We start from the raw sequence: 27,970 nt of genomic DNA, 5'->3' as shown, positions 1-27,970 counted from the left end.
ATGACAGCTAAAGGTAAAGTTGAAACATTTACAGTTAGTTTCTTTCAATAATGTAGACATGCCTCACAATACAGACACTTTCATATTTTTTTATGTTGCCTTCAAACTATTTGGTTTATTGCTTTGTCTTGAATAAATTTTTTATCATTTTATTGTAAATAAAGTTTGATAACATGCCTCGTTATAAGGGTATATTATACCAAAAGAGCTTTTGTTTTCCCCTTGGCAATAACGATAGAAAGGTTACAGCTTTCATGAGCTATAAACTTATAAATAAAACATGCACATAAAGCTTACTTTCTGATTATAGTGCTTTGTAAATTTCAGCTAAAAATCTCGCTTTATATGGCAAGGCCACACAGTCGGACCTGGTTGAGAATCCTGAGGCAGGATTTGGCCATGCCAGTAATGCTATTGATGGCAATCGTGACTCACATTATGATCATGGATCCTGTACTGCTACTCCTACGCAAGATGACCCATGGTGGAGGTTAGATTTACTAGACGAGTACATAGTGACCGCCATAACTATCACAAACAGAAAAGACTGCTGTCCTGAAAGGCTTGATGGAGCCGAGATACGAATCGGAAACTCTCTGCTGAACAACGGCATCAGCAATCCATTGTAAGAAAGCCTTTCAAGAGAAGATTATCCTAAAGAACAATGTGATGAGGTTACATACTGTACATGAACCCAAATATTATCCAGATGCTGTGATTTTTATACAGGGCTGGAAAGATTTCATCCATTCCAGGTGGGAGATCCCTCACTTTCAAATGGGAAAAAGGCATTCCAGGCCGTTTCATCAATGTGGACATACCTGGTCGTAATCGGCTTCTTACTCTCTGCGAGGTTGAGGTTTACGGTTATCCATCTCCTGATGGTGAGAACATTTATGATCAGGATTTGATCAGTTTGGCACTAATAAAAATAGGCAGATATTTTAGATTTAGCAATGTTGTAGACACATATTCCATTTAGTAATTTATTCAAAACTATGAATTCATGTGAAACTCATCTGTTGTTGTAGGTGTAAACGTGGCTTTAGGAGGAGTAGCTACTCAGAGTTTCCATTGTGATGATATGTCATCACAATTCTGGTAAAGCACATTTATCTCAGATGACCTGTTTAGATAAAACATCCAGGCCTTTAAAAGTTGTCTTAATAAAGATAAAGTTGCATATAAAGCTGGTCCATTGATGGTTTTGTTATTTAAGGGTGATGACCCTTTTTGCCATACTTCATATTGTCTATTTGAAAACCCTTTTTTTGTACATTATAAAATACAGGTGAGTGACTTGCTTATTTAAAAGAATCACAATTAATGTCAGATTATGTTTTCATTTGCATGTTATCTTTTGAATTACACAATTTACTTAATTACCCATCAAATGAAATGATAAGAAAGGCCAATTACATTCTGTTAAATATTTAAAAAAAACTCACAGAAAGTCCATTATAAAGTCAGATTATAAACTTAAACAATATTAACAACACTTATCAGATTTGTTATCTTATTTCCTTATTTTCCTTCCCATAGGATAATGGAAATGCAATTGTTTTTCCTACTTTGGATTTTTGTGATGCCTTATTCACAGTTCTAAATTACACAAATGGTTTCAATTATACAGACACACTTACAATACATTATAAACACTGGTTGCTGATCACTGAACATGTCATATTTTTATCAGAGCAAGATGTAACTGATTTATATGTTTTACTTTTATACAGTTCATTAAATGTCTTCTGGACAAAACTATGTTTTGTTATTTTTACATGTTCCCTTTTTGACTTTTTTTAGGAATTGTTATTGTTGTTTTATGAAATCATAAATGTTTACATTTAGCTGAAAATGCGTTTCTTATAATGTAAAAGATGTTTTTAGATAGCATTTCATATTTCAAAAAATACTAAAGATCGGGGCTAATGTTTTAAAATGACAGATTTTTCTCCTTGGCAATAAAGGTGGAAGTGTACAATTACTTTTTGTAGCTATAGACTGAGTAGGCATATACATCTATACAGAACTGTACTGTCAAAAATATAAATAAACCCTGAGAAATAATCACTTGAAGGCAAAAGTTAAATATTATATGGTTAAATGTTTTTTTAATTATAATTATTATTTAGATTTATTCACTTACTTGTTTGCATTACACATTTTGACTATGTTTTATCAATTTCAGCTAAAAATCTCGCTTTATATGGCAAGGCCACACAGTCGGACCTGGTTGAGAATCCTGCGGCAGCATTTGGCCATGCCAGTAATGCTATTGATGGCAATCGTGACTCACATTATGATCATGGATCCTGTACTGCTACTCCTACGCAAGATGACCCATGGTGGAGGTTAGATTTACTAGACAAGTACGTAGTGACCGCCATAACTATCACAAACAGAAAAGACTGCTGTCCTGAAAGGCTTGATGGAGCCGAGATACGAATCGGAAACTCTCTGCTGAACAACGGCATCAACAATCCATTGTAAGAAAGCCTTTCAAGAGAAGATTATCCTAAAGAACAATGTGATGAGGTTACATACTGTACATGAACCCAAATATTATCCATATGCTGTGATTTTTATACAGGGCTGGAAAGATTTCATCCATTCCAGGTGGGAGATCCCTCACTTTCAAATGGGAAAAAGGCATCCCAGGCCGTTACATCAATGTGGACATACCTGGTCGTAATCGGCTTCTTACTCTCTGCGAGGTTGAGGTTTATGGTTATCCAGCTCCTGATGGTGAGAACATTTATGATCAGGATTTGATCAGTTTGGCACTAATAAAAATAGGCAGATATTTGAGATTAAGTAATGTTGTAGAGCCATATTCCATTTAGTAATTTATTCAAAACTATGAATTCATGTGAAACTCATCTGTTGTTGGAGGTGAAAACGTGGCTTTAGGAGGAGTAGCTACTCAGAGTTCCCTTAGTGGAAATGCCTTTGCATCCAATGCCATTGATGGAAACAGAAATGGTGTTTTCGGTCGTGGATCTTGCACCCACAATGCAGCAGACCTCAATCCCTGGTGGAGACTGAACTTACTGAAAAGGCACAAAGTGTTTTCAGTGGTAATTACAAACACATTAGACGCTATTCCTACAAGACTAAATGGGGCAGAAATCAGAATTGGAAACAGTCTGGACAACAATGGCAATGATAATCCCAGGTTATATTAATTCATCTTAATATGGCTTTTTGGAGAATTTAGAGAAGTTCTCAGAATTACTGCAGTCGGCAATGTGACATTTACCTTGGCTAAAAATTGGGTAAAATGTGATTTGGGGTTTTGTGCATTTTTGTTTATTCTGTTCATTTGCATTTAACTTTTGACTTGATGCATAAATGTGTTTTGCTTTGAAAATGGACGGTGGTTCAGAGTTTCTCAAGATGCTTAACTCACTCTTTCTTCAGGTGTGCTACAATCTCTTCCATTCCTCCTGGGTTTTCCACCTCTTTTAACTGTGATGGGATGGAAGGAAGGACGTTACATTAATGTTGTTATTCCAGGACGGAGAGAATATCTTACACTGTGTGAGGTTGAAGTGTACGGATCACCACTGGATTGAGAAGAACTTAAACAATGAAAAAATATATGTATATATATTGGTGGCTGTACGGTTTTACTTTAAACAGACATTTATACCAGAGTTTGCAGATCAGAGCATGCATTATTTTAAGCCCTTTGTACTTTAATGCACTGCATGCTGCAAATTTTCATGCACACAAGATTATTGTGACTATTGATCAAAGGACACTGGGAAATGGACAATAAGGACAACAATTTATAATAATGAAATTCAGCTGTGAAAATTGGATGTTGTAAAATAAATGATCCTTTTGTTATTAAGTCTGTATTGTCTTGCAAATGTCTATGTAAAATAAAAAAATAGTAATTATTAAAATTATGCTTTTATGGAAAAAATCTAAATCAAAAGTCACAGGGGAAAAAAACACAAACCAGGGAACATTCCAGCAAAAACAGCAATGCATTAATTGCTTAAGGTTATTGGGAGAAAATAAATTATAGTCTTTTTATTTTACTTTAATATTAGGTCAAATCTAATGGATGGTTTCCAATACATTACTTTGAAGTTTTTTTCGCCTGTTATTCCAGCCAAATATTTGGGAGAGTCAAACAATACTATGAATTTGAAACACCTTGCACCCACTGTGTTTTGCTTTATATTGATGTTACGACCCTTCTTTGGCTCTCAGCCGTCTAGGAATTTTTAGAAGGGCCAGTTCAGACACCGGTCACCATTGAGCACTGAGTGATATGAGAAACACAACCAAATCAAGTGAAATTAATTTAATAAAGGTAAAGTAATTAATATGTACATATGAACAAAGCAAAATGGAAGGAATAAAGGGGAAATTGGATTGGGCCAAACAAAAGTAACATAAACAAAAGGAAACTAACTAAACCATTTCAATTAATCCTAAACTAAAAAAAGAAGAAAGATCAAAGAAAAAGTCTTCAACGTCCATGACGTCGCAACTAAACTACTCTATCTAATGAAAACAAAAATACAGAGGGTGGCACAAATCCCTAACCTATAAACAAAAATCAGCCTAAAGGTGTAGATGTATCATGTCACATGACGGTCTAACCCCCTCTCCTTTTTGGACACTCAAAAACAAAGGGCAAGATTACACAACAGACAGAACACTTAACAAAACTAAATCAAGCAAAGAAAAACAAAAAGTCTCTCTCCCTCGCTGACAGTAGCGTGTTTCTTAAGTAGGGCTTCTCCAGGTGTCAAGCATCAGGATGATGAGGATCCCGCAGCCGCCTCACAAGGCAAACCCGCTCAACTCATTATGAATGACTGACAGGAAAAACAGCCAATCAGCGACGGCCTGTGAAAGTGAAAGAGACCAAAAAGAGAAACACAAAACACACCCAAAACCACTATAAACGTCCAAGGACGTAACATTGAACAAACATTTTAAGTATACAAATATGGCATTTAAAACATCCACAAAATAATAGAATAAATAATATTCTACTTTTGCAGGAGAAATATATAAAAGTGTACAGAACCAAGGATGTCACGGAATGGTGAAACAGTGTTTCATGTGCCAGGGTCTGTAACTTCTGTCTGGTTATATTATTGGTTTGGTGACAGAGCTCTGACAAAGGAGTCTTACAGCAAAACTAGGAGCTGCTATTGTGCAGAAGAAACTTTTCTTCATGATGGTGACTTTGAATAAAACACTATAATTGAGCACAAAATTGAACCGATAACACAGCAGGACTGTAAACACAATCATACATGTATAAACTGGGTCACATTAAAGTAGACTTTATGGTTTCAACATTGTTTGTAAATTGGCATTTTGACAGGCTGCGGGAATCTGTTTGTTTGCTCTGTTTAACAGATTGCTTAAAGGTCACATGTAATAAATTGCTCAAATCTAGACTCAGCTACACACGGAGCCAGAAGTTCTGTACATGCATATACTGTATGGAAGGGAAAGGTGGTGGATTTATGCACTGCAATAAAATGCACATCACCTTAAATTAGCGGAAATGACCAAAAAAAAAAAAAAAAAGAGTTCAATAACATAGTCTGCTTCCGTAAAGTTACTTCAAAACTCGAAAAACAAACCATAAATATTTGATCACAATTCTGGTAAAGCACATCTATCTCAGATGACCCGTTTAGATAAAACATCCAGGCCTTTAAAAGTTGTCTTGTATATAAAGCTGGTCCATTGATGGTTTTGTTATTTAAGGGTGATGAACCTTTTTTACCATAGAGTAAACTATATCTTGTCTATCTTAAAACTTTGTTTTGTACATTATAAAATACAGGTGAGTGACTTGCTTATTTAAAAGAATCAAAATTAATGTCAGATTATGTTTTCATGTGCATGCTATCATTTGAATTACATAATTTACTTTATTGTCTATCAAATTCAATTATAAGAAAGTCAAATTACATCATGTTAAATATTAAAACAAACTCTCACAGAAAATCTATTATAAAATCAGATTAACATAATATTAACAACACTTATCAGATTTTTTAATATCTTATTTACTTATTTTCCTTGTGTAGGATAATGGAAATGCACATGTTTTTCCTACTTTGGATTTTTGTGATGCCTTATTTTACAGACACAACAACAACTAAAGGTACAGTTCAAAATTACACAAATATTTTCAATTATACAGACACACTTACAATACATTATAAACACTGGTTGCTGATCACTGAACATGTCATATTTTTATCAGAGCAAGATGTAACTGATTTATATGTTTTACTTTTATACAGTTCATTAAATGTCTTCTGGACAAAACTGTGTTTTGTTATTTTTGCATGATCCCTTTTTGACTGTTTTTAGGAATTGTTATTGTTGTTTTATGAAATCATAAATGTTTACATTTGGCAGAAAATGCTTTTCTTATAATGTAAAAGTTGTTTTTAGATAGCATTTCATATTTCAAAAAATACTCAAGATCGGGGCTAATGTTTTAAAATGACAGATTTTTCTCCTTGGCAATAAAGGTGGAAGTGTACAATTGCTTTTTGTAGCTATAGACTGAGTAGGTATATAAATCTATACAGAAATGTACTGTCAAAAATATAAATAATCACTTGAAGGCAAAAGTTAAATATTATATGGTTAAATGTTTTTTTAATTATAATTATTATTTTGATTTATTCATTTACTTGTTTGCATTACACATTTTGAATCAATCAAATTTATCAATTTCAGCTAAAAATCTCGCTTTATATGGCAAGGCCACACAGTCGGACCTGGTTGAGAATCCTGAGGCAGCATTTGGCCATGCCAGTAATGCTATTGATGGCAATCGTGACTCACATTATTATCATGGATCCTGTACTGCTACTCCTACGCAAGATGACCCATGGTGGAGGTTAGATTTACTAGACAAGTACGTAGTGACCGCCATAACTATCACAAACAGAAAAGACTGCTGTCCTGAAAGGCTTGATGGAGCCGAGATACGAATCGGAAACTCTCTGCTGAACAACGGCATCAGCAATCCATTGTAAGAAAGCCTTTCAAGAGAAGATTATCCTAAAGAACAATGTGATGAGGTTACATACTGTACATGAACCCAAATATTATCCATATGCTGTGATTTTTATACAGGGCTGGAAAGATTTCATCCATTCCAGGTGGGAGATCCCTCACTTTCAAATGGGAAAAAGGCATTCCAGGCCGTTACATCAATGTGGACATACCTGGTCGTAAACGGCTTCTTACTCTCTGCGAGGTTGAGGTTTACGGTTATCCAGCTCCTGATGGTGAGAACATTTATGATCAGGATTTGATCAGTTTGGCACTAACAAAAATATGCAGATATTTTAGATATAAAGGTACAATATGTAAGAATTTTGTAATAAAATATCCAAAAATCAATTGCACAGTGTGATATATTTCCTGCAGTTGTGTACTTATAATATCCCAGAAGTCTCCAAAAGATTTTTTATTTCAGAGAAATTCCAATTTTAAATGAGTGGCCGTCCCGGAAAAAAACGTCGCCTGTCAATGACGCAATATCCGCGCTATGAAATGTTAGAATATGATCAGTATGTATGTTATTCTAGTGTCGATCTAGCTTACTGCTAGTTTCATATAGCAAATTAACTAACACGTAGAATAACATTATAACTTTTAACACATATTTAAATGCTGTTTAGTGTGATAGTGTAACGTTAGACCATGTGAAACAGCGCTGCGTTACCTCACAAGTTTAATTCGTCTAATAAACTGACCTGTGTGAGTATTAATTCAGCACTTGCGGGTAGTTCGGTAGAATTAAATGCCCTTATTCCTTTATATCCGCGGGACTCGCGTGTGATATATGTCTCTTATAAGCAATCGCGACCTGCTTCATACCACTGTAATGTTAAAAAAGATGAATGTTTTCACTCATCCATAAACATTATTAGATCCATCAGCTTGACAGCAAGTCCCATCATTCAGCTAATCACTAGGTCATAAACCCACGCCTTTATTATTGTAAGAGGTTAGCGACCTCTAGCGGCGAAATGTTTTTTACATATTGTAACTTTAACAATGTTGTATACATTCCATTTCTAGACTGTAAGAGAAGAAATTTATGCAAAACTTTGAATTCATGTGAAACTCATCTGTTGTTGTAGGTGAAAACGTGGCTTTAGGAGGAGTAGCTACTCAGAGTTCCCTCCACGCATATGGCTTTGCATCCAATGCCATTGATGGAAACAGAAATGGTGTTTTCGGTCGTGGATCTTGCACCCACACTGCAGCAGACCTCAATCCCTGGTGGAGACTGAACTTACTGAAAACGCACAAAGTGTTTTCAGTGGTAATTACAAACTCATTAGACGCTATTCCTACAAGACTAAATGGGGCAGAAATCAGAATTGGAAACAGTCTGGACAACAATGGCAATGATAATCCCAGGTAAATTAATTCATCTTAATATGGCTTTTTGGAGAATTTAGAGAAGTTCTACTGCAGTCGGCAATGTGACATAAAACTTGGCTACAAATTGGGTAAAATGTGATTTGGGTCTTGTGCATTTTAGTTTATTCTGTTCATTTGCATTTAACTAGTTTGTCTTGATGCATAAATGTGTTTTGCTTTGAATATGGACGGTGGTTCAGAGTTTCTCAAGATGCTTAACTCACTCTTTCTTCAGGTGTGCTACAATCTCTTCCATTCCTCCTGGGTTTTCTACCTCTTTTAACTGTGATGGGATGGAAGGACGTTACATTAACGTTGTTATTCCAGGACGGAAAGATTATCTTATACTGTGTGAGGTTGAAGTGTACGGATCACCACTGGATTGAGAAGAATTTAAACAACAGGATGTAGATAATATATATATATTCTTCCTTCATCCTTGGTGGCTGTAGAGTTTTACTTTAATCAGACATTTATACCAGAGTTTGCAAAAAGGGCATGTCTTATTTTAAGCCCTTTGTACTTTAATGCAGTGCATGCTGCAGGAAATAGACAGATTTGTGACTATATTATCAAAGGACACTGGGAAATGGACAATACTTTTTTTTGTAATGAAATGCAGCTGTGAAAATGTTAAGTCTGTAGTGTCTAGCAAATTTCTATATAAAATAAAAAATAGGCTAATTTAAATGATGCTTTCATGGAAAAATCTAAATCAAAAGTCACAGGAAAAAAACACAAACCTGGGAACATCCCAGCAAAAACAGCAATGCATTCATTGCTTAAGGTTATTGGGAGAAATTAAATTGTTAAAGTCTTTTTTATTTTACTTAAAGAAATATTAGGTCAAATCTAATGGATGATTTCTAATAAATTACGTTGAAGTGTTTTTGTCCTGTTATTCCAGCCAAATATTTGGGAGAGTCAAACAATACTATGAATTTGAAACACCTTGCACCCACTGTGTTTTGCTTTATATTGAACAAACATTTTACAAATATGGCATTAAAAACATCCCAAAAATAATAGAATAAATAATATTCTACTTTGGAGGAGAAATATATAAAAGTGTCCAGAATCAAGGAGTCTTGCAGCAAAACTAAGACCTGCTATTGTGCAGAAGACACTTTTCTTATGTCTTTGAACTGTTAGCTATAGGGTGAATTGCCCTAATGTGGGACACTGCCTAATGTGGGACACCTAAGGTCTAGTGTTTGTAGGTCCCCCATAAATACATGAATGACAGTGAAACTATGAGTTAGACAAAGCTGTGGTGTCATGTGATCAAAATCACATGACCTCTTAAATGTCCAATCATATTTGAGGGTGGAGCAATCATCAAACAGGAGACACCTTGTGTGAAAACCATATGTAGGTTAATGAGATAGAGTTTTAACAAATTTGATGTTAAGGAGTTAAATAGATTTTAAACAAAGCAATCCTGCTACTTGTTAGCCTAATATGCTTATGAAATGTTTGTCCATCAAAAAATTGTGTGAGTTTATGTGTATAAACTATATATTTTATATTTTTATCAAATTGCCTAGTGTCCCACATTAGGAAATGTAGTTTCCAAATCCGGGACAGCATGATCAGCCTAATGTGGGACAGTACTTCAATGAGTCAAAAATGTGTGGTGGGGCATGGTTTAATTTTTTTGTTTTAATTTTAATACAAATATTAATAATGTTTATATTAGACAAATCTTAATTAAAGAAAAAATGTTTCACCTAAGGCATTGATGAAATGGAAACAGGATTTTCATGACCTTTTTTCAGAATCCGTGGTCAGATATGAATAAATATGTAATTCCTAATAAATAACTCACTTTAAAATAATAAATAGATATTATCCATGTAATGATTTTATCAGTATGTTTAAAGAAGGGGTTTCTCCATTATGCTGTTTTTGTAAAGAGGAAACAGAAACAATTGTACATTTATTTTTTAGTTGTCATTATACCAAATTATTTTGGTCCAAAGTTTCTCTGTTTATTTGTTAGGTGTTTTAGAAATTCATCTCTATAACTGATATAATGGTCTTGTTTATGGATTGTGATACTGGTTTACTGGAAATGGATAATATAACTAAAAATGTTGTTATTTTACATGTTTCATCCATTCATAACCAAGACAATTACTAACTAAGATTTAAAAAAGAATCTAAAATAAAATAAGATTACGGTATACTATTCTACATGTAATGTGATTTTTGGTCTTTTATCATAGATTTTTCAATGTCCCATATTGGGAACACAACTGTCCCACATTAGGAAGCTGCAGATTTTCTCAGACAACTTGCAATAAGAGCACTAATATGTCTATAATTTCTCTTATGAATGGGTTATCTGAATTTTCTCTTTTGATTTGATTAGGACACATACTGTTTTTTTTTAAAAGGTATTGGGTGTGGATATAATGTTTTGGTTACACATCGCAATATGTCACAGAAGTCTGAAGTGCAAAAAATGTCCCACATTAGGGCAATTCACCCTATGTGTTCCTGTTGTAAAGCTGCACGAGGTGAGTATAATGAGAAAGCATTGTGAGATGTATTGTTATAATGTCTCTTTTTGATGCAATAATCTCTTTTATATATATATTTGATATAAATGCCTATACATAAAGTACTCAAAAAATATGGAAGAAACTTTTTTTTTAATGATGGTGACTACGAATAAAAGACTATCACTGAGCAAAAAATAGAAAAGATAACACGTCAGGACTGTAAACAATTGCATATAAACTGGATCAAATTAAATTAGACTTCATCGTTTCAACATTGATTGTATCTTGGCATTTTGACAGGATGTTTTTCATTTTTACAGATTGCTTAAAAGTCACATCTAATAAATTGCTTAAATCGAGACTCAGAGTGCGACACACAGAGCCAGAAGTTCTGTACATGCATATGCTGTATGGAAGGGAAAGGTGGTGGATTTATGCACTGCAAATAAATCCACAGCACCTTTATGACTTAAATTAGTGGAAATTACCAAAGAAAGAGATGAAAAACATATGCCCAGTTTCACAGACAAGGCTTAAGCCCCAGACTAAAATGCATTATTGAGCTGTTTTATGAAAGCAACTTACACTCACTGTCATATCTTAAAATATGTCAGTGCCATTGTTTTGTCTCAAGATGAACATCAGTAATGTTTTTTTTTCTAAGGCATGTTTATAAATGCTACTTAAATGTCCTAATTGAACTAAGGCCTACTTCTTAATCTAAGCCAAACCAGACAATAGTCTGCTTCCATAAAGTTACTTCAAAACTCAACAAACAAACCATAAACATTTGATCACAATTCTGGTAAAGCACATTTATCTCAGATGACCTGTTTAGATAAATAATTTAAATATATTTTTGCATGTTCCCTTTTTGACTGTTTTCAGGAAGTGTTTATTGTTGTTTTATGAAATCATAAATGTTTACATTTAGCAGAAAATGCTTTTCTTATAATGTGAAAGACGTTTTTAGATAGGATTTCATATTTCAAAAAATACTCAAGATCGGGGCTATTGTTTTAAAATGACAGATTTTTCTCCTTGGCAATAAAGGTGGAAGTGTACAATTGCTTTTTGTAGCTATAGACTGAGTAGGTATATAAATCTATACAGAAATGTACTGTCAAAAATATAAATAAATAAACCCTGAGAAATAAGTCAAAAGTTAAATATTATATAGTTAAATGTTTTTTTTTAATAATAATTATTATTTTAATTTATTCATTTACTTGTTTTTATTATACACATTTTGACTATGTTTTATCAATTTAGCAAAAAATCCAGGCCACACAGTCGGACCTGGTTGAGAATCCTGCGGCAGCATTTGGCCATGCCAGTAATGCTATTGATGGCAATCGTGACTCACATTATTATCATGGATCCTGTACTGCTACTCCTACGCAAGATGACCCATGGTGGAGGTTAGATTTACTAGACAAGTACGTAGTGACCGCCATAACTATCACAAACAGAAAAGACTGCTGTCCTGAAAGGCTTGATGGAGCCGAGATACGAATCGGAAACTCTCTGCTGAACAACGGCATCAGCAATCCATTGTAAGAAAGCCTTTCAAGAGAAGATTATCCTAAAGAACAATGTGATGAGGTTACATACTGTACATGAACCCAAATATTATCCGTATGCTGTGATTTTTGTACAGAACTGGAAAGATTTCATCCATTCCAGGTGGGAGATCCCTCACTTTCAAATGGGAAAAAGGCATTCCAGGCCGTTACATCAATGTGGACATACCTGGTCGTAATCGGCTTCTTACTCTCTGCGAGGTTGAGGTTTACGGTTATCCAGCTCCTGATGGTGAGAACATTTATGATCAGGATTTGATCAGTTTGGCACTTACAAAAATAAACAATCAAAAGAGAGACACACTAACTAATCTTTATGTTCAATAACATAAATTCAATAAACTATACTTTATAATTAATAATAACCATTTCTAGACCACTCTTAAAAATAAAGGTTCCAAGAGGGTGGGGTTTGCAGTGATGCCATAGAAGAACCATTTTACCTTCCCCAAAAAAGCTTCAGTGAACGGCTCTTAAAAGAACCATTTTTTATTAACATCATTTTAAAAATCGAAATAACCACTATAAAGAACCTTTTGTGCAATGGAAAGGTTCTGTGGATGTTAAAGGTTCTTTATGGAACCATCAATGCAATAAAGAACCCTTGTCATGTCATTTATTCAAAACTATGAATTCATGTGAAACTCATCTGTTGTTGGAGGTGAAAACGTGGCTTTAGGAGGAGTAGCTACTCAGAGTTCCCTTAGTGGAAATGCCTTTTCATCCAATGCCATTGATGGGAACAGAAATGGTGTTTTCGGTCGTGGATCTTGCACCCACACTGCAGCAGACCTCAATCCCTGGTGGAGACTGAACTTACTGAAAACGCACAAAGTGTTTTCAGTGGTAATTACAAACACATTAGACAGTGTTCCAACAAGACTAAATGGGGCAGATATCAGAATTGGAAACAGTCTGGACAACGATGGCAATAATAATCCCAGGTAAATTAATTAATCTTAATATATCTTTTTAGAGAATTTAGAGAAATTTAAAGTTTGACGATGTAGTCTGTGTTTTGCTTTGAATATAAATGGTGATTCAGAGTTTCTCAAGATGCTTAACTCACTCTTTCTTCAGGTGTGCTACAATCTCTTCCATTCCTCCTGGGGTTTCCACCTCTTTTAACTGTGATGGGATGGAAGGACGTTACATTAATGATTTTATTCCAGGACGGAAAGATTATCTTTTACTGTGTGAGGTTGGTGTACGGATCACCACTGGATTGAGAAGAACTTAAACATGATTAATTATCTTGTAAAAGTTACAGAATCAAAGTTTCAATACTAATTGTGACTGGGGGACTTTTCTGTAATCGAACAGATCTCGGAAAACTAACAAGCAGAGTATAAATTATCTTAATCCTTGGTATAGCTGTTTTAAGCATATATGAAATGCCAAAAGGAAAAGAAAAAAACAGACAATGAACAATATGAGTCGCACTTTTTGTAATGAGAGAATTGCATGTTATCTAGTACTAGTACAATCTAGTACCTTGCAAAATGTGAAAATATGTAAAATAAGACTAATAATAATAAATCATAATAATATTCATTATAATAAAAGTATTTTATGAATGTGTGTGTGTGTGTGTGTGTGTGTGTGTGTGTGTGTGTGTGTGTGTGTGTGTGTGTGTGTGTGTGTGTGTTTGTATTAAATAAAATAACTGCTAAAAGTGAATAAAACATACAATACGTGTTTAATTCTTATTAAAGTATAACACAAAAAAAAGTCAAATCAAATTTATATTTTTCCAAACAAATACTTTACACTGCAGTTTATTCAAATGTTTTTAATGTATTTTTAATTTTTAAATAAGGAGAAGGCAACCCAATTATCTCACTGGGCAAAAACACCAAAGCCCAGACTGACACCTAGTGGAGGATTGACCTAAAGAAGACGAACAATAACAAATCAAGCCCAAGAAATGATCGATGGAACTCAACAAAATGATTGATGGACACTGCTAACCCACTGAAATAGTCGATCACTCGAGCTCACCTGATAAAATGTGATATTCCATTGATGATCTCAAACTGTGCTGTATGGATATAGACTATACTCTCTCTGTCTGCTAGCTTCATTCAGTCTAGTCATTTCACTAACGTTAGACTATCCAAACAGAAAAATACAAAGAGAGCAAATCATATCCTTGAGCTAATCAAATTAACTCTACAAAGCCATTATATTATTATGTTATTTTAGCTCCATTAATAATCGGAATTTCTCAGAACAATTATGGTTTTCTTACTCAGCTTTTAGAGGATTCCCAGCATTGTAGATCGTAACATGCCGTGTAGAAGTTAATCTGAAGCATCAAGGACGTGTTGCTACTCATCATTGCCACTCAGGGTCAGGGACTTGACTAAATACAATTATTGTAGACTTAGACATATTTTGTTCCTTCCTTCAATAACTATCGAACACACTTAGCAGAAGCCCCCGTGGTGGTATCCAATTATCTTTTCTGAGAAATAATTGTGAGGTAAGGTTCAGTTCATTCAAACAAAGACTCAATTGCCCAGAATGCATTGCCTCGCATGTCGGAAGTTCAACCTACATTCTCATCGTCCTCTGCCGATTACGTCTTGCTTCAAGATACACAAGGTAAATGTAGACAAAGGTATATCGTAAAGTCAACAGCTTGTTAGTTATTCGATTCCTCCCTTGGTGTTTGAGACTTGACAAGACGTTTAATTATTTGCATTCACTGAACTGTAAATAAGACATCGTTATCTACACTTCTCCTAAGTATGTCTGTTGTCCATTTCAGTCCAAAATGTAAAGTAAATTACATGATTAAATGTGCATGTGATTAAATGTTAATATCTGTTTTTATCCAATTACTAGTCTAGCATAATTAATATTTCTTCACTGCTTACTTGAGACTAGCTGATGATAATACAAGCAACTTTTCTGCTAATTTGAATCTCTAGAATGAAGCAGGAACACGAAGATCTCATTTTGAAAGCATGTGGAGCAAAGTCTCTGCAGATTGGTGCAAAGATTCAGACTTTGTGGAGCGGTTATGGTGAAATATTAAGAGTCCACTTGGAGGGATGTGACCGTCCCTCTGTGGTTGTCAAACATGTGATGTTTCCCCAAAACCAGAAACATCCAGGTGGCTGGAACACAGACATATCTCACCAGCGCAAAGTGCGGTCCTATCAAGTAGAAAGTAATTGGTACCAAAACTACGCTACCAATGAACTCTGCAGAGTTCCCATTTGTCTTGCTGCCAAGTCATTTGGTGATGAACAGTTGATTGTTTTAGAGGACCTTGATGTTGCAGGATTCCCTGTGAGAAAAACCTATGTTAATGATTCTGAAATAAAGGCCTGCCTCAGGTGGATTGCCAGCTTTCATGCCCTTTTCCTTGATGTCGCCCCAGAAGGACTTTGGCCTATAGGCACATATTGGCATTTAGAAACAAGACCTGAAGAGCTAGAAGCCGTGTCAGATCAAAAACTCAAAGCAGCTGCTGCAGAGATAGACAGCATCCTCAACAACTGCCGATTTAAGACAATTCTGCATGGTGATGCAAAACTAGCAAATTTCTGCTTCTCCGAGGATGGTTTACAGGTTGCAGCTGTTGATTTTCAGTACGTTGGTGGAGGGTGTGGAATGAAAGATGTAATTTACTTTTTGGGCAGCTGCATGGATGAGAGAGAGTGTGAAAAAACAGTGCCTGGCCTTCTGGATCACTATTTTTTAGAGCTACGGAAATCCTTGGACGTGAAAACCAACTTTCAAGACCTGGAGAAAGAATGGCGAAGCATGTTCGCTTTTGCTTGGACAGACTTTCATCGCTTTCTCCTTGGATGGATGCCAGGACATCACAAGATTAATAAGTATAGCAAAAGACTCACTCAGGAGGTTTTAAACAAATTGAAGCAATCCTAATCAATGTGAAACAGAGGAAGAAAGATAGAATTTTATACTAAGATTACACTGGAGTGTAAAGGTCATCATTAGGGCTGAACCGCAAGATGCTGATTATTTTATTCTGAATGTAATGTAAACACTTGTTTGTGAGATTTAAAAAAATACTTATTTCTATTTAATTTTTGTATTCTATATTCATTTTTAACATTAAAGCATTCCCACACACTAACCTTTCATAGAAATATTTTATAATTAGATTAAAGTTTAAAAGCCATCTTTAAGAACCTTTTTCAATGCAGTACAAGGGGTATGATTTCAGGTCTTACTATTTTATTATATATTTTGATTGTTTGACAACTTTTAAACAAAGTGCATATACCGTAAAGTTAGAGAGAAAATACTTTTTTAATTTTTGTATTTGTAAATTAAAACAGATAATGTAGAATTTGTTGTATTCTGTATTAAATATTTGTTTTTAATTTTTAATATTAAATTAAACTATTTTTTCATAGATTGTATAATTAGATTACAACTCTAAAGGCGTCATTAGAAAGTTTCTTCATCAGAAATGTAAGCAGTATGATTTCTGATGTATGATTTACTAATTTTGATTGAGTGACAGAAACTTTTTTAAACAATGTGCAAAATAATTTAAGTGCCCTGTTTATCTAAACGTTATAATCCAGTAAATACTGGCTGCATTTAATGTAATTAGTGACAATAAAATGTTTTTTTCGCTTTTTATTTATGTTTTCCCACCGTTTAAAGAGTTGTGTTGTATCTGTAATAATTCTTCCATGAACCGGCATTAGTCTTTTGAGAAGAAGCCTCCTTCATGCTGAATTAGGAACAGCCAACAATACCCCATAGCTTTATTCTATAAGAGAATGAAATCGCAAAGCTGATCTGGGGTCAGTGCATTCGTTCCCCTTTTATGTATGTGGAAACGTCTCCAAATGTACGGAACTGTCCGCGCTCTGTTCTCCTATGCTGATGACGGCATTTCCGGAGTTACGCCCGACTCCATTTTACACGAAAACAATCTGAGGGCAAGATATTTTTTACTCGGGTACGTATAATTTTAGTTTTCTTTTTAAATGCCTTCAAGAGTATATCTTTGTTTTAATATTAACTTACATTGAGTGTTCTTGCTGTCTGTGGGATTAATGTGGAGTCTGTAGCTCACTGGCTAGTTAGCTGCTGATCATTAACGTTATCGTCTGATGTTTGTTTTCTGTGTGTTTACTGTTAATATACGGGTAAACAGTCATATTTAAGAGAAAACTTGTATATATTTTTTTATCAAGCAAACTAACAGTTATCTTGGGGTCATTATATGTGATGTAGTGTTGTGTTTAGGTACCAATTAACTTAACGTTACTAGTCTTGGTAACGTTAACTGTCACGAGCATAATGCATCTATTCTCATCTTAATTTTATATCGAATTGTTTTTTATTTTTTTTTACTGAAAGTTTCTGCCATCTGCACATGTCAAATAATGAATAGTTTCACTAAAATGTAGATTCAGATTTCATCCAACTGCTGGGATATTTTAGGCAAATTAATATTTTATGTTGCTTTTAAACACACAAAATTAATTTCTGACCATTACATTGCTGCCAAGATTTGTGTCAGGTGTTAGAAAGTGTGTAATGAACTCATTACTTTATTCATGTAAGATTTATCTCTAGCACATTCTGCCTTCATGCTAATATGTGGTGTATGATTTTTTAGGCCTGTTTGCATGCATAATTGGTATTTTATGCAAAAGGAAGTGTCATGTTTTCATTTATGAGTAACATATTTATCCTCCCTCTGTTTTTCTTCATAGGCTGACTGAGTGCATCCACCTGTCTCTGCCACATTCCTCTCACTGAAGTAGTATGGCTAATGTTAAGTGCTAAGACTGCCTGGAAAGCAACATGAAGGATCATTTCACAGTTTATCAGCCATGAATCTAGTCTGATTAAAAAAAGTCTGAGGAAGGAAAATATCCCTGCCCTTGAACAGTACACCCGGTTCTGTGTGATTTTCCCTGTTTCAAAGCTCAAGAGCTGCTTTATTATGAAACATGGACCAGGGTACAGTTGACAGCCCTGTTACTCTTGTCATCAAGGCCCCCAACCAGAAATATGATGACCAGACCATCAATTGTTTTCTGAATTGGACAGTTGAGAAATTGAAAAAACACATCTCCAAAGTGTATCCAAGCAAGCCGGTGAGTTTATATTATTATCAGGATTGTTATTCTATTTCAAAATCATATCTGTTGCCATACCCTGACAAAAACTGTATGCGAACAGTCATATATAGGATAGTGTTTTATTTCTATGACCTAGTGTTTAGTGTCTCGCAAATCATTAGTGCAGTATTTTAGGTATTTCCGTAGATTTGAGAAGGATAAATGCTTATTTTCATACACTAAAATAAGCTGTTGTGTGTGTTATAATCCCTATTTCTTGCTGTTGTGTTCAAAATAGGTTTATTTATGTCTGTTAAAGAGCTTTCTAATTGTAAATCACCAAATTAACATTTAAAGCAAGGTTTTATTGATTTGAAACACAGAAGAAGCCTATGAAATTGTGCATTGACTTCAGGAAATGGCAGCTAGATGCCAAACATTCCTGTAGAGCAGGTGGCATCATTGGTATTTTTCCTCAGAGCCTGATGCAGTTCACATATCAGTTCCTTATACTGCTGCCATTACTGATGAACGATTTGTTTTAGATGCCTTTCTGAAATTTTAATCTGAGATTTCATTGAATGTATTTCTTATGAAATTGTCAATGCCTTTCTTGCATTTAGACAAGCTTAATAATAATAAAGTCCATGCTGATGTTTCCTCTTTCAGTCATCCAAGGACCAGAGACTTGTCTATTCTGGACGACTTCTGCAGGATCACTTGCAGTTGAGGGATGTGCTAAGAAAGGTACACTCCTAATTTCTGTTTAAACATCAAATCAAATGCAACATGTACAAAAACAAGTCAAGTTTCTTGTAGAAAAGAGAAGTGTGTCAAACAGTATATGAGTGTTTCTGACAGTTGAGGTTTTACTCTTAGAAGTTGTAGGGCTGCCCCCTACTAGTCGACTAAAAGTTAGTCGACCAAAATTTTATAAGTTGGTTATTCGCGGAAACTCCACAGCAAGTGGTGAAGTCATGCAGTCCATGAAGGACACATTTTTAACCGCAGGACCTTGTGGCAATTACAGTATGTAAGGCAGGAAATCCAAATGTTTGCCTATCATCCATATGGCTTATGATTTGAAACATGTAAGTAGTAGCAACTTTACATGGCCGGTCGCTCTAACCTTTACCTAGATAAATGTGAGTTATTATTAGGCACATATACTTTTTCCAGTGCTTTGCTGCAAGCTTTATGCCTGCGCTTGAGTGCAGAATTGGCTCTATACGTTACGTATATATAGCTTATTAAAGGCTCATTATGGTTTAGTATCCCTCCCCCCAGTATATTTAAGTAATTAAATTAATATAAATGTGCAATTAGTCGACTAATTGCTTAAATGAACGACTAGGCTACTAGTCGACTAAAAGTCTTTAGTTGGGGGCAGCACCAAGAAATTGTTTTAAAGTTGTCACGAAATGAAAAATTCACCCTATCTTTTTTTTCTAAATGCATAGATTGTTTTGCGAATGATTCATCCATGCATGTTTCCTTCTGTAACCAAAAATATTTGAGCTTATGATTTTTAGTCACAATGACAATGTCATTTAGTCCAATTAAAACCTGCCTCTTTCTTCACATGCATTCAGATCTGCCTCCCTCCTATCAAAAATTTGGATAAAAGTCCGTGCACTACTTTTTTGTATGTATGTCACGATGCAGAATAAAAGATCCGTCGCTACTTCCGTTACATTTCAAAAACATTGAGATTTGACACAGTAGTCAGAGACATTCATTTGATGCATTTCTACCTCGACTAATAATTAAAAATGGCACAAACCGAATGCAATAATTTGTATAGCATGCTTTTTTTGGTTATATAACGCAGAAAGTGCTGTTCATATTGTGTTATTCTTAATGTATTATTGTATAGTATTTGACGAGAGCTCTAATCACTGGATTTGTTCAACCCCAACAGCAAGATGAATACCACATGGTCCACCTGGTGTGTGCTTTACGAAGCCCCCCATCATCCCCCACTTTCAGAAGCCCTATTAGCACCACTGATTCCAGCTCTTCAGTGAGTGCCTAGAAGAACAATGCATGCATTGAATAAAAAAAAAAGGAATGGATCATTCCATGAAGAGCAGTTTCTTTTCTCACTGTTTATTATGTCCATTATTTTTTCTTATTCCTAGACGTCAGACAGTGCTGGTCCATCTTCCTCATCTTCTACCCCTAGTCCTGAAACTCCAGCCAACTCTGATGGTCTACGGCACCGGGGGAACCCAGTGCAAACACATGGCCTCAATCCTGCCCCTACTGGTGTGATGCAGAGGTAATCACACAAATAGGACTCTACCGCTCAAGACAAAACGTGTTGAATTGAGTTGAGTTTTGAGGCCTTTTGTTGTCCCACTTAGGCCTGAAGGAATGCCTCTTCCCATGCAAGGTGGTCCTGCTGCTGGCTTCCCCGGACACCCTATGTATATGCCGATGCAAATGTTTTGGTGGCAGCAGATGTATGCCCGCCATTATTATGTGCAATAGTAAGTTACTAAAGCCCAGTTGTCATCAGGCACGAGGTGTGACCCTGAATAAATGTATTTTTACCCTCTCAGACTGCCATTTCAGGAAATAAATCAATATAAACATACAATGTTTGTCAAAAGTTCGGAATATTTCTTTTTTAATGTTTTTGAAAGAGGTCTCTTATGCTCACCAAGGCTGCATTTATTTAATCAAAATGCAGTAAAAACGTATTTTTAAACATTTTAATAGAACCATTTTTTATTTAAATATATTTTGAAATATTGTTTATTCCTGTGACACAAAACTGACTTTTCAGCATCATTACTTCAGTCTTGAGTGTCACATGATCCTTCAGAAATCATTCTAGCATGCATTCTATTGATTCTCAAGAAACGTATTATTATCATTAATGTAGAAAACTGTTTTTGCTGCCTAATATTTTTGCAGAAACCATGATAAACTACCATTCAAAAGTTTACCATTAAAAAAAATATATTCTTTTATTCAGCAATGATGCATTACATTGATCAAAAGTGACAGTGATGGCATTTATTATAATGTTACAAATTATTTCTATTTCAAATAAATGCTGTTCTTTTGAACGTTTTTGTTTCCACAAAAATATTAAACAGAATTTTTTTTTGACATTGATAATAATAAGAACCGTTATTAATATTTGAGCACCAGTTGACAGTTGAGCACCAAATCAGAATATAACATTAATTTATGAAGGATCAGGTTACACTATAGACTGAAGTAATGGTTGCTGAAAAGTCAGCTTTGCATTCACAGCAATAAATACAATTTTAGAATATATTCAAATAGAAAGTTATTTTTTTAAATTACAATAATATTTCTCAATATTACTGTTTTACTGTATTTTTTATTAAATAAATGCAGCTTTTGACAGGTAGTGTAAATGGATATAGAGCACAACTTTATTCCTATAAAGACTACATGAAATCAAAATTTAACCTTTTTACTTTCTTAATAAATGTCTCTTAATGTGCACAATTCATCACTGTGCATTATTTTATTTCCTGATCTTTCATTCTCCATCTTCTTTCTTTCAGTCAAGCAGCCATGGCAGCCTCCCAGGTGTCCAGCGCGACCCCCTCTCCCGCCCCCAGCGCTGGTCCCGCCACACAGCCAGCTCAGCCTAACGAACCTGCAGCCCCTATGGGGCCCAACCCCGCCCCTGAGGACCGCCCTGCCAACCCCAACATCCAGATGAACGCTCAGGGAGGAGCCATGTTGAACGACGATGAGCTCAACCGAGACTGGCTGGACTGGATGTACACCGTGTCACGTGCCGCCATCCTGCTCAGCATCGTCTATTTCTATTCCTCCTTCGGTCGCTTCGTCATGGTGATCGGTGCCATGCTGCTGGTTTATCTGTAGGTCACATACTAAATAGAAGCTTCCTGATGAGCAGAAGACTAGCATAAGGTTAACATTGTATTTGCACTTTATTGTCTTATAGTTTGTCTCTTTTTGTGTACTCTAGGCACCAGGCTGGCTGGTTTCCCTTTAGAGCAGAACTGCAGAATCCAAGAGCTGAAGAAGGTCCACAAGACGAGGCTGAGCAAAATCAGGAACTGCAAGAGATGGTTAGTAATAGTGGCCAATATTGTTGCAGATATCTAGAGAGCGAGGTTCACGATATACTGAACTCAAAAGTTTGGACACCCTTGACTGAATTTGTTTTCTATGATCTGAAAAATGTATTGCCCTAAAACATTAAAATAGTTTTGTAGACATGGAAATTGTGCCTATATATGAATTTCCCTTTTTTAAATGTTTTACATTTATTTTTAATTTTGGTCTCGCTATATAATCCCCATACTTCCATTTGTGTTTTTTAAAAATATTTTTATAATGAATTTTATATTATTCAAAAATGTGGAAAATCGTCTTAGTGTGTCTAAACTTTTTACGGGTGGTGCATTTGGTGCAAATTATTTATGATATTTTAAAATGTAATTTATTCATGTAATGGCAAAGCTAAATTTCCAGCATCATTACTCCAGTATTCAGTGTCACATGATCCTTCAGAAATCATTCTAATATGCTGATTTGAACATTTCTTATTATTATACAGTCAGTGTTGAAACAGTTATGCTGCTTTATACAGTATATTTGTGGAAACTGATAACTTTTTTCAGGATTATTTGATGAATAGAAAGTTCAAAGGAACAGCATTTCTTTGAAATGGAAATGTTTTGTAACATAAATGTTGTTACTGTCACTTTTATTCATTTGACTGCATCTTTGCTTAAAGTATTAATTTCTTAGAAAACAACCCTCAAACTTTTGTTTTTAGTGTATATTATAGAATCAGATATATAAAAGAAAATGCTCATAACATTATAAATTAAGACCGTCAGGAGTTTAAAACCAACCCATTTCACAATTATCAACTGATACCAATAATCTTAAAATGGTCACGTATCATTCTCACTAATTCATTATGAGACTTATACACAACTTACTTGTGAACCAAAGCATAATGAACAAACATAGCCATCACTATTCTTTTCTTTTTGTTTTTCTGTAGGAGCGTATGATGGATGAGGGGATGGAGGATGATGACGGGGACAGCGGGGAGGAAGGTCCTGAAGATCCCATGAACGCAGGCCCGCATCAGCCGGGCTTCCTGTCGGCCGCGTGGTCGTTCATTAGCACTTTCTTCACCTCCCTCATCCCTGAGGGACCTGCACATGCTGCCAACTGAACTCAGATGTCTCCACAGTAGAGAAAAAAATCATATGAAAATAGACTTAAAAAAAATTAAAATCATAAAATAAAAAAACAAGTACAACATGGTCTGCCATGTCCTGGTACTTCTGTTATGCTGCTTCAATGGTGTTCAAATACTCCCCCCCCCATGCCATTGCCTAACGCTTCTCTTCCCGCCTTTATCAATAAGTCGGGGTGAGATTTCATGGATGTGTTGTCCATGTTGTTACAAAAGACTTTTCTTCTCAAGGCTGGTTGATAAACTCATAAGACCATAAGACTTAGTGAATCATGCAGTTACTTTAGTGCATAACTCTTCGTTGTGTGTAAATAAATAGTAAATATTTACAGATATGAATATATGCATCTCATTGAAACAAGGTGTGTTTTTGAATAAAATCAGGTTTTGGTTTCTAATCGTAATACGTAGTTTTTATTTCCTTCAGCTGCTCAACTGAAACACCACTAGTGGGCGCCACAGATTTTTAAAGAATGATGCGTCTTACTTGTCAAGCTATTTGATGCAATTATTTCTCCTCAGGGAAGAATTTCTCAGAGGATTTCATATATTTTTATGTGTGTTTGTGATTCCTACTGTAGGCACGCTTAGATGGCACTGGTAAGAGTTGGGGCACATATACGTAGGCTACAGTATGAATATGTGAATGTTTACATTTTGAAATGAAAGCCAGAGCCAGCCTTTACACCCTTCCGTCCAGTCATATACAGACACTGAGGTGAGATTGAGACAAAGTAGACCATCATGCACTTCAGTGCCCTCAGAAAACCTCTAATCAAATGAAGATGGATTTTGTACGGTTCATTGTAACAACACAATTAATTATGCATGACAGAGACATTTATTGGGTTCATTTCACCCGGACTCCACTAAGTAACTGGACAAATCGGGTTATAGTCCCTCTTCCCAAGGTAGGACAACTCTTATCAGGAGAACAGTTCTCTGAGGAGGGCTCTGTCTATCAGACGATGATTTCATCATATCATGACTCCCATCCTTGGTTGGATAGACCTAGACAAATGGATTAGAGGAGACGGGGGCTAGTTGTCATAGAGGTTGTTTCTGAGTAACTAACTAGAAGGTTTAGTGTTTATATAGAAGTGGTTTTTGTATGTGGATTTCAAACACCATTAAGCAAATAGTCTTAATTTTTTTTATTTATAAGTATCTTATCCTCAGAACAAAAAGCAGTGGGATGGGGGGTGGGGGGTAAAATTAGTTTGTAAGAATTCAGTTTACATGTAACACATTTCTGCATCACAAATAAATGTGGGCCTAGTTCAAGTACATTTTTACTTAAGTTGAAATCTGTATCTAAAAAGCTGAGTGTAAATAAGAGCATTCAACTAGACAAAACTGACATTCGTGTATAGCGTAGTATAGTAATAAATTATGCACATTAAAATGGGACATTTATTAAGAAAGTATAAAGGGTCATTTTTGATTTCATGCTGTCTTTATAGGAAAAAAGTTGTGATATCTATATTTACACTACCTGTCAAAAGCTGCATTTATTTGATCACAAATACAGTAATAACATATATAACAAATGACAAATATTATAACAAATATTTCCATGGTGTCTAAACATCTAAACATTTTGAACACTTTTTATTCTGTCATTCCTCAATTTCACACAATCATTTTGAGGCATGAATTAAATGTTTTGTGTGAGTTAATACATTTCACAGTCATGCGATAGAGTGCTGATATTCCAGCAAACAGGGACTTTTGAACATAAAGGTATAAGAGAATGTTAAGACTGTTTTGAAAAATTTGCCAAAGCGATTGAGGAAAAACTATTTGTGTGTGTATACAGTATATTGTCTTAAATTCTGTTAAAATTAACTTCATAATTGGTGCTGTTTAAATTTAGCTGACAAGGCTGTTGGCAGTCCAATGTGACAACTTACCCCATATTGTGACAATATTGGGGCATTTTGTCACAAAAGGTGTTCAGTTAACATTATTTATCCAAGTCAATAATGATAGATAGATAGATAGATAGATAGATAGATAGATAGATAGATAGATAGATAGATAGATAGATAGATAGATAGATAGATAGATAGATAGATAGATAGTGGACTCAAAATAAACCACTCAGAGAAAAAAATCACTGGAAGTGTGACAACTAGCCCTAGTCTCTCCTAAAGCACCAAAAGATTTTTACATAACATATAGACCCTTGCAAATTCTTACCTTAATTAAATAGGAAGTAGTTGAGTGTAAGAAGAATGTTCCAAGTATTCAAGAAGTGTTTTGTTTGACTCTGACTCTTGAAATTGAATCTACTATCTAATTATTTATGGGGTTTTTTTTTCCAAATAAAATACAGTGAGGCATCTATGAAACTCTTACTAAACCAGTGTTTAATAGAGGCAATAAATAAACGTGGACTGTATTGACAGGGATGTGGGTTAACCTTAATTCACTGCAAAGACAGCAGACGGTTTTCCATTCCTCCATATCATTGAAATGTGCTCTTTTTGTCTTGCGTACAAATTAAAGTAACATGGAGGGGAGGGGGAAAAACATGCAAAATTGAATGAAATTACATTAGATTTAGCTGGCAGTCCTTGCTGTGTAAATTACACTCTTATTCCTTAAAATGGACTCCCTGGTGAACTGTTCCTTCCAATTTCTTTAGCCATACCTCATGGTCTTCAGACCGCCTTTCCTCTATCTGTTTAATCCAATCACCCTCTCACTGGATGTTATTTATTTGCTTATTTATTTATTTTCAAAGGATGTAACTGATTTTTATCAGAGGATAGAAGTGCCTTTTCTTCCTGGTGAAACGGTGACTAACGACCTGCTATCGATTTGTTGGTTTGTCCATGATAGCGATGGCTGTGTGATAGAGAGGACATCTTTATATTTAGAGTAATGCTAAAGATATCTTAGACATTTCCTGTTATCCAGCGTCATGGCAAACAAATTACGCATGCAGAATAATAAATGATAATCGGTGTCACCTCTGTGGATAAGTCAGAAACAGTCAGATAATTGTTGGGGATTTAGATTGCAAATCCATTTATTTGAGCTAATTAATAAACGCGCTGTTAAAAAGAATAGACCATAAAGATTCTGAAATGACAGAAAATTGGTTTATTTTTTAAATTAATTTATTTATTTATTCACAATGCCAAATAATTATAAGGTTTAATGATAGTTTTAAAACCATTCTTTTTAATCAAAATATTATTTGTGTGTGATTTTGGAAATAACATTTAGTTGACCTATACAATGCACTTACGAGAATCATTCAGATTTCATATTAAATATTTAACATTAAACGTAATAATCAACATTTTCTGAAGAGTTTAGTCTAAATTTTCTAGAGAGACTCGATCACATTATATGCTGAACGGATTGAATTTAGGCTTTTATAAACATAAACATGCATCAAATCACACATCAGTTGAGGTAAACGGAAGCTCAAACATTTTCTCTTGACGTGTGAGAACCAATGAGGTTTGTTCTCGTATTACGCAGCACGTTTGAGCTTCAGCAAGAACCAATGAGGTTCGTGCTCATGTTACGCAGCACGTTTGAGCTTCAGCAAGAACCAATGAGGTTCGTGCTCATGTTGCCCAGCACGTTTGAGCTTCAGCAAGAACCAATGAGGTTCATTCCCATGTTACGCGGCACGCTTCACCTTCAGCAAGAACCAATGAGGTTTGTTCTCATGTTACGCAGCACGCTTGACCTTCAGCAAGAACCAATGAGGTTCGTGCTCATGTTACCCAGCACGTTTGAGCTTCAGCAAGAACCAATGAGGTTCATTCTCATGTTACGCGGCACGCTTGACCTTCAGCAAGAACCAATGAGGTTTGTTCTCATGTTACGCAGCACGCTTGACCTTCAGCAAGAACCAATGAGGTTTGTTCTCATGTTACGCAGCACGTTTGAGCTTCAGCAAGAACCAATGAGGTTCGTTCTCATGTTACGCTAATCAATGCTCATGTTTGAGCTTCAGCAAGAACCAATGAGGTTTGTTCTCATGTTACGCAGCACGTTTGAGCTTCAGCAAGAACCAATGAGGTTCATTCTCGTGTTACGCAGCACGTTTGAGCTTCAGCAAGAACCAGTGAGGTTTATTCTCATGTTACGCAGCACGCTTGACCTTCA

The 27,970-nt window shown here is 35.2% G+C and overlaps 3 protein-coding genes and 1 pseudogene across 6 annotated transcripts; all 4 read left to right on the top strand.

The window, feature by feature from the left end:
• Positions 1-3,715, top strand: LOC143722556 (uncharacterized; annotated as a pseudogene). Its single transcript, XR_013196925.1, has 7 exons — positions 1-13; positions 328-625; positions 730-884; positions 2,192-2,489; positions 2,594-2,748; positions 2,896-3,178; positions 3,424-3,715. The product of XR_013196925.1 is annotated as an uncharacterized LOC143722556 (transcript).
• Positions 3,716-6,644: 2,929 nt separating this feature from the next.
• Positions 6,645-8,851, top strand: LOC143722543 (uncharacterized). The gene is made up of 4 exons (XM_077213924.1): positions 6,645-7,039; positions 7,144-7,298; positions 8,160-8,442; positions 8,681-8,851. The coding sequence occupies exons 1-4, from the start codon at positions 6,645-6,647 to the stop codon at positions 8,829-8,831; spliced, it is 984 nt and encodes a 327-aa protein (XP_077070039.1). The 3' UTR covers positions 8,832-8,851.
• A 3,021-nt stretch (positions 8,852-11,872) lies between these two features.
• On the top strand, positions 11,873-13,615 carry LOC143722555 (fucolectin-like). The gene is made up of 4 exons (XM_077213937.1): positions 11,873-11,908; positions 12,225-12,508; positions 12,613-12,767; positions 13,197-13,615. Exons 1-4 carry the CDS (start codon positions 11,873-11,875, stop codon positions 13,481-13,483), a joined length of 762 nt encoding a protein of 253 aa, XP_077070052.1. The 3' UTR covers positions 13,484-13,615.
• Positions 13,616-15,049: 1,434 nt separating this feature from the next.
• LOC143722982 (homocysteine-responsive endoplasmic reticulum-resident ubiquitin-like domain member 2 protein) lies at positions 15,050-24,240 on the top strand. 3 transcript variants are annotated; one of them, XM_077214843.1, is made up of 10 exons: positions 15,050-15,142; positions 15,472-17,489; positions 18,253-18,639; positions 19,273-19,350; positions 20,525-20,626; positions 20,745-20,884; positions 20,970-21,095; positions 22,152-22,475; positions 22,586-22,688; positions 23,636-24,240. In XM_077214843.1, the coding sequence occupies exons 3-10, from the start codon at positions 18,493-18,495 to the stop codon at positions 23,810-23,812; spliced, it is 1,197 nt and encodes a 398-aa protein (XP_077070958.1). In that variant the 5' UTR covers positions 15,050-15,142; positions 15,472-17,489; positions 18,253-18,492; the 3' UTR covers positions 23,813-24,240. The 3 variants fall into 3 exon arrangements, with proteins under 3 accessions (XP_077070958.1, XP_077070959.1, XP_077070960.1); XM_077214844.1 differs by lacking the exons at positions 18,253-18,639; positions 19,273-19,350; positions 20,525-20,626; ... (3 more) ...; positions 22,586-22,688; positions 23,636-24,240 and having other exon boundaries at positions 15,061-15,158; positions 15,472-16,599; XM_077214845.1 differs by lacking the exons at positions 15,050-15,142; positions 18,253-18,639; positions 19,273-19,350; ... (4 more) ...; positions 22,586-22,688; positions 23,636-24,240 and adding an exon at positions 15,177-15,252 and having other exon boundaries at positions 15,472-16,599.
• Positions 24,241-27,970: the final 3,730 nt, after the last annotated feature.

Source organism: Siphateles boraxobius, unplaced genomic scaffold (genome assembly GCF_051911475.1).
Source record: "Siphateles boraxobius isolate OS27281-9 unplaced genomic scaffold, OSU_SipBor_1 68, whole genome shotgun sequence".
Classification (NCBI taxonomy): domain Eukaryota; kingdom Metazoa; phylum Chordata; class Actinopteri; order Cypriniformes; family Leuciscidae; genus Siphateles; species Siphateles boraxobius.
The sequence above is the reverse complement of the archived record's forward strand: the minus strand, read 5'-3'. Positions and strand labels throughout refer to the sequence as shown.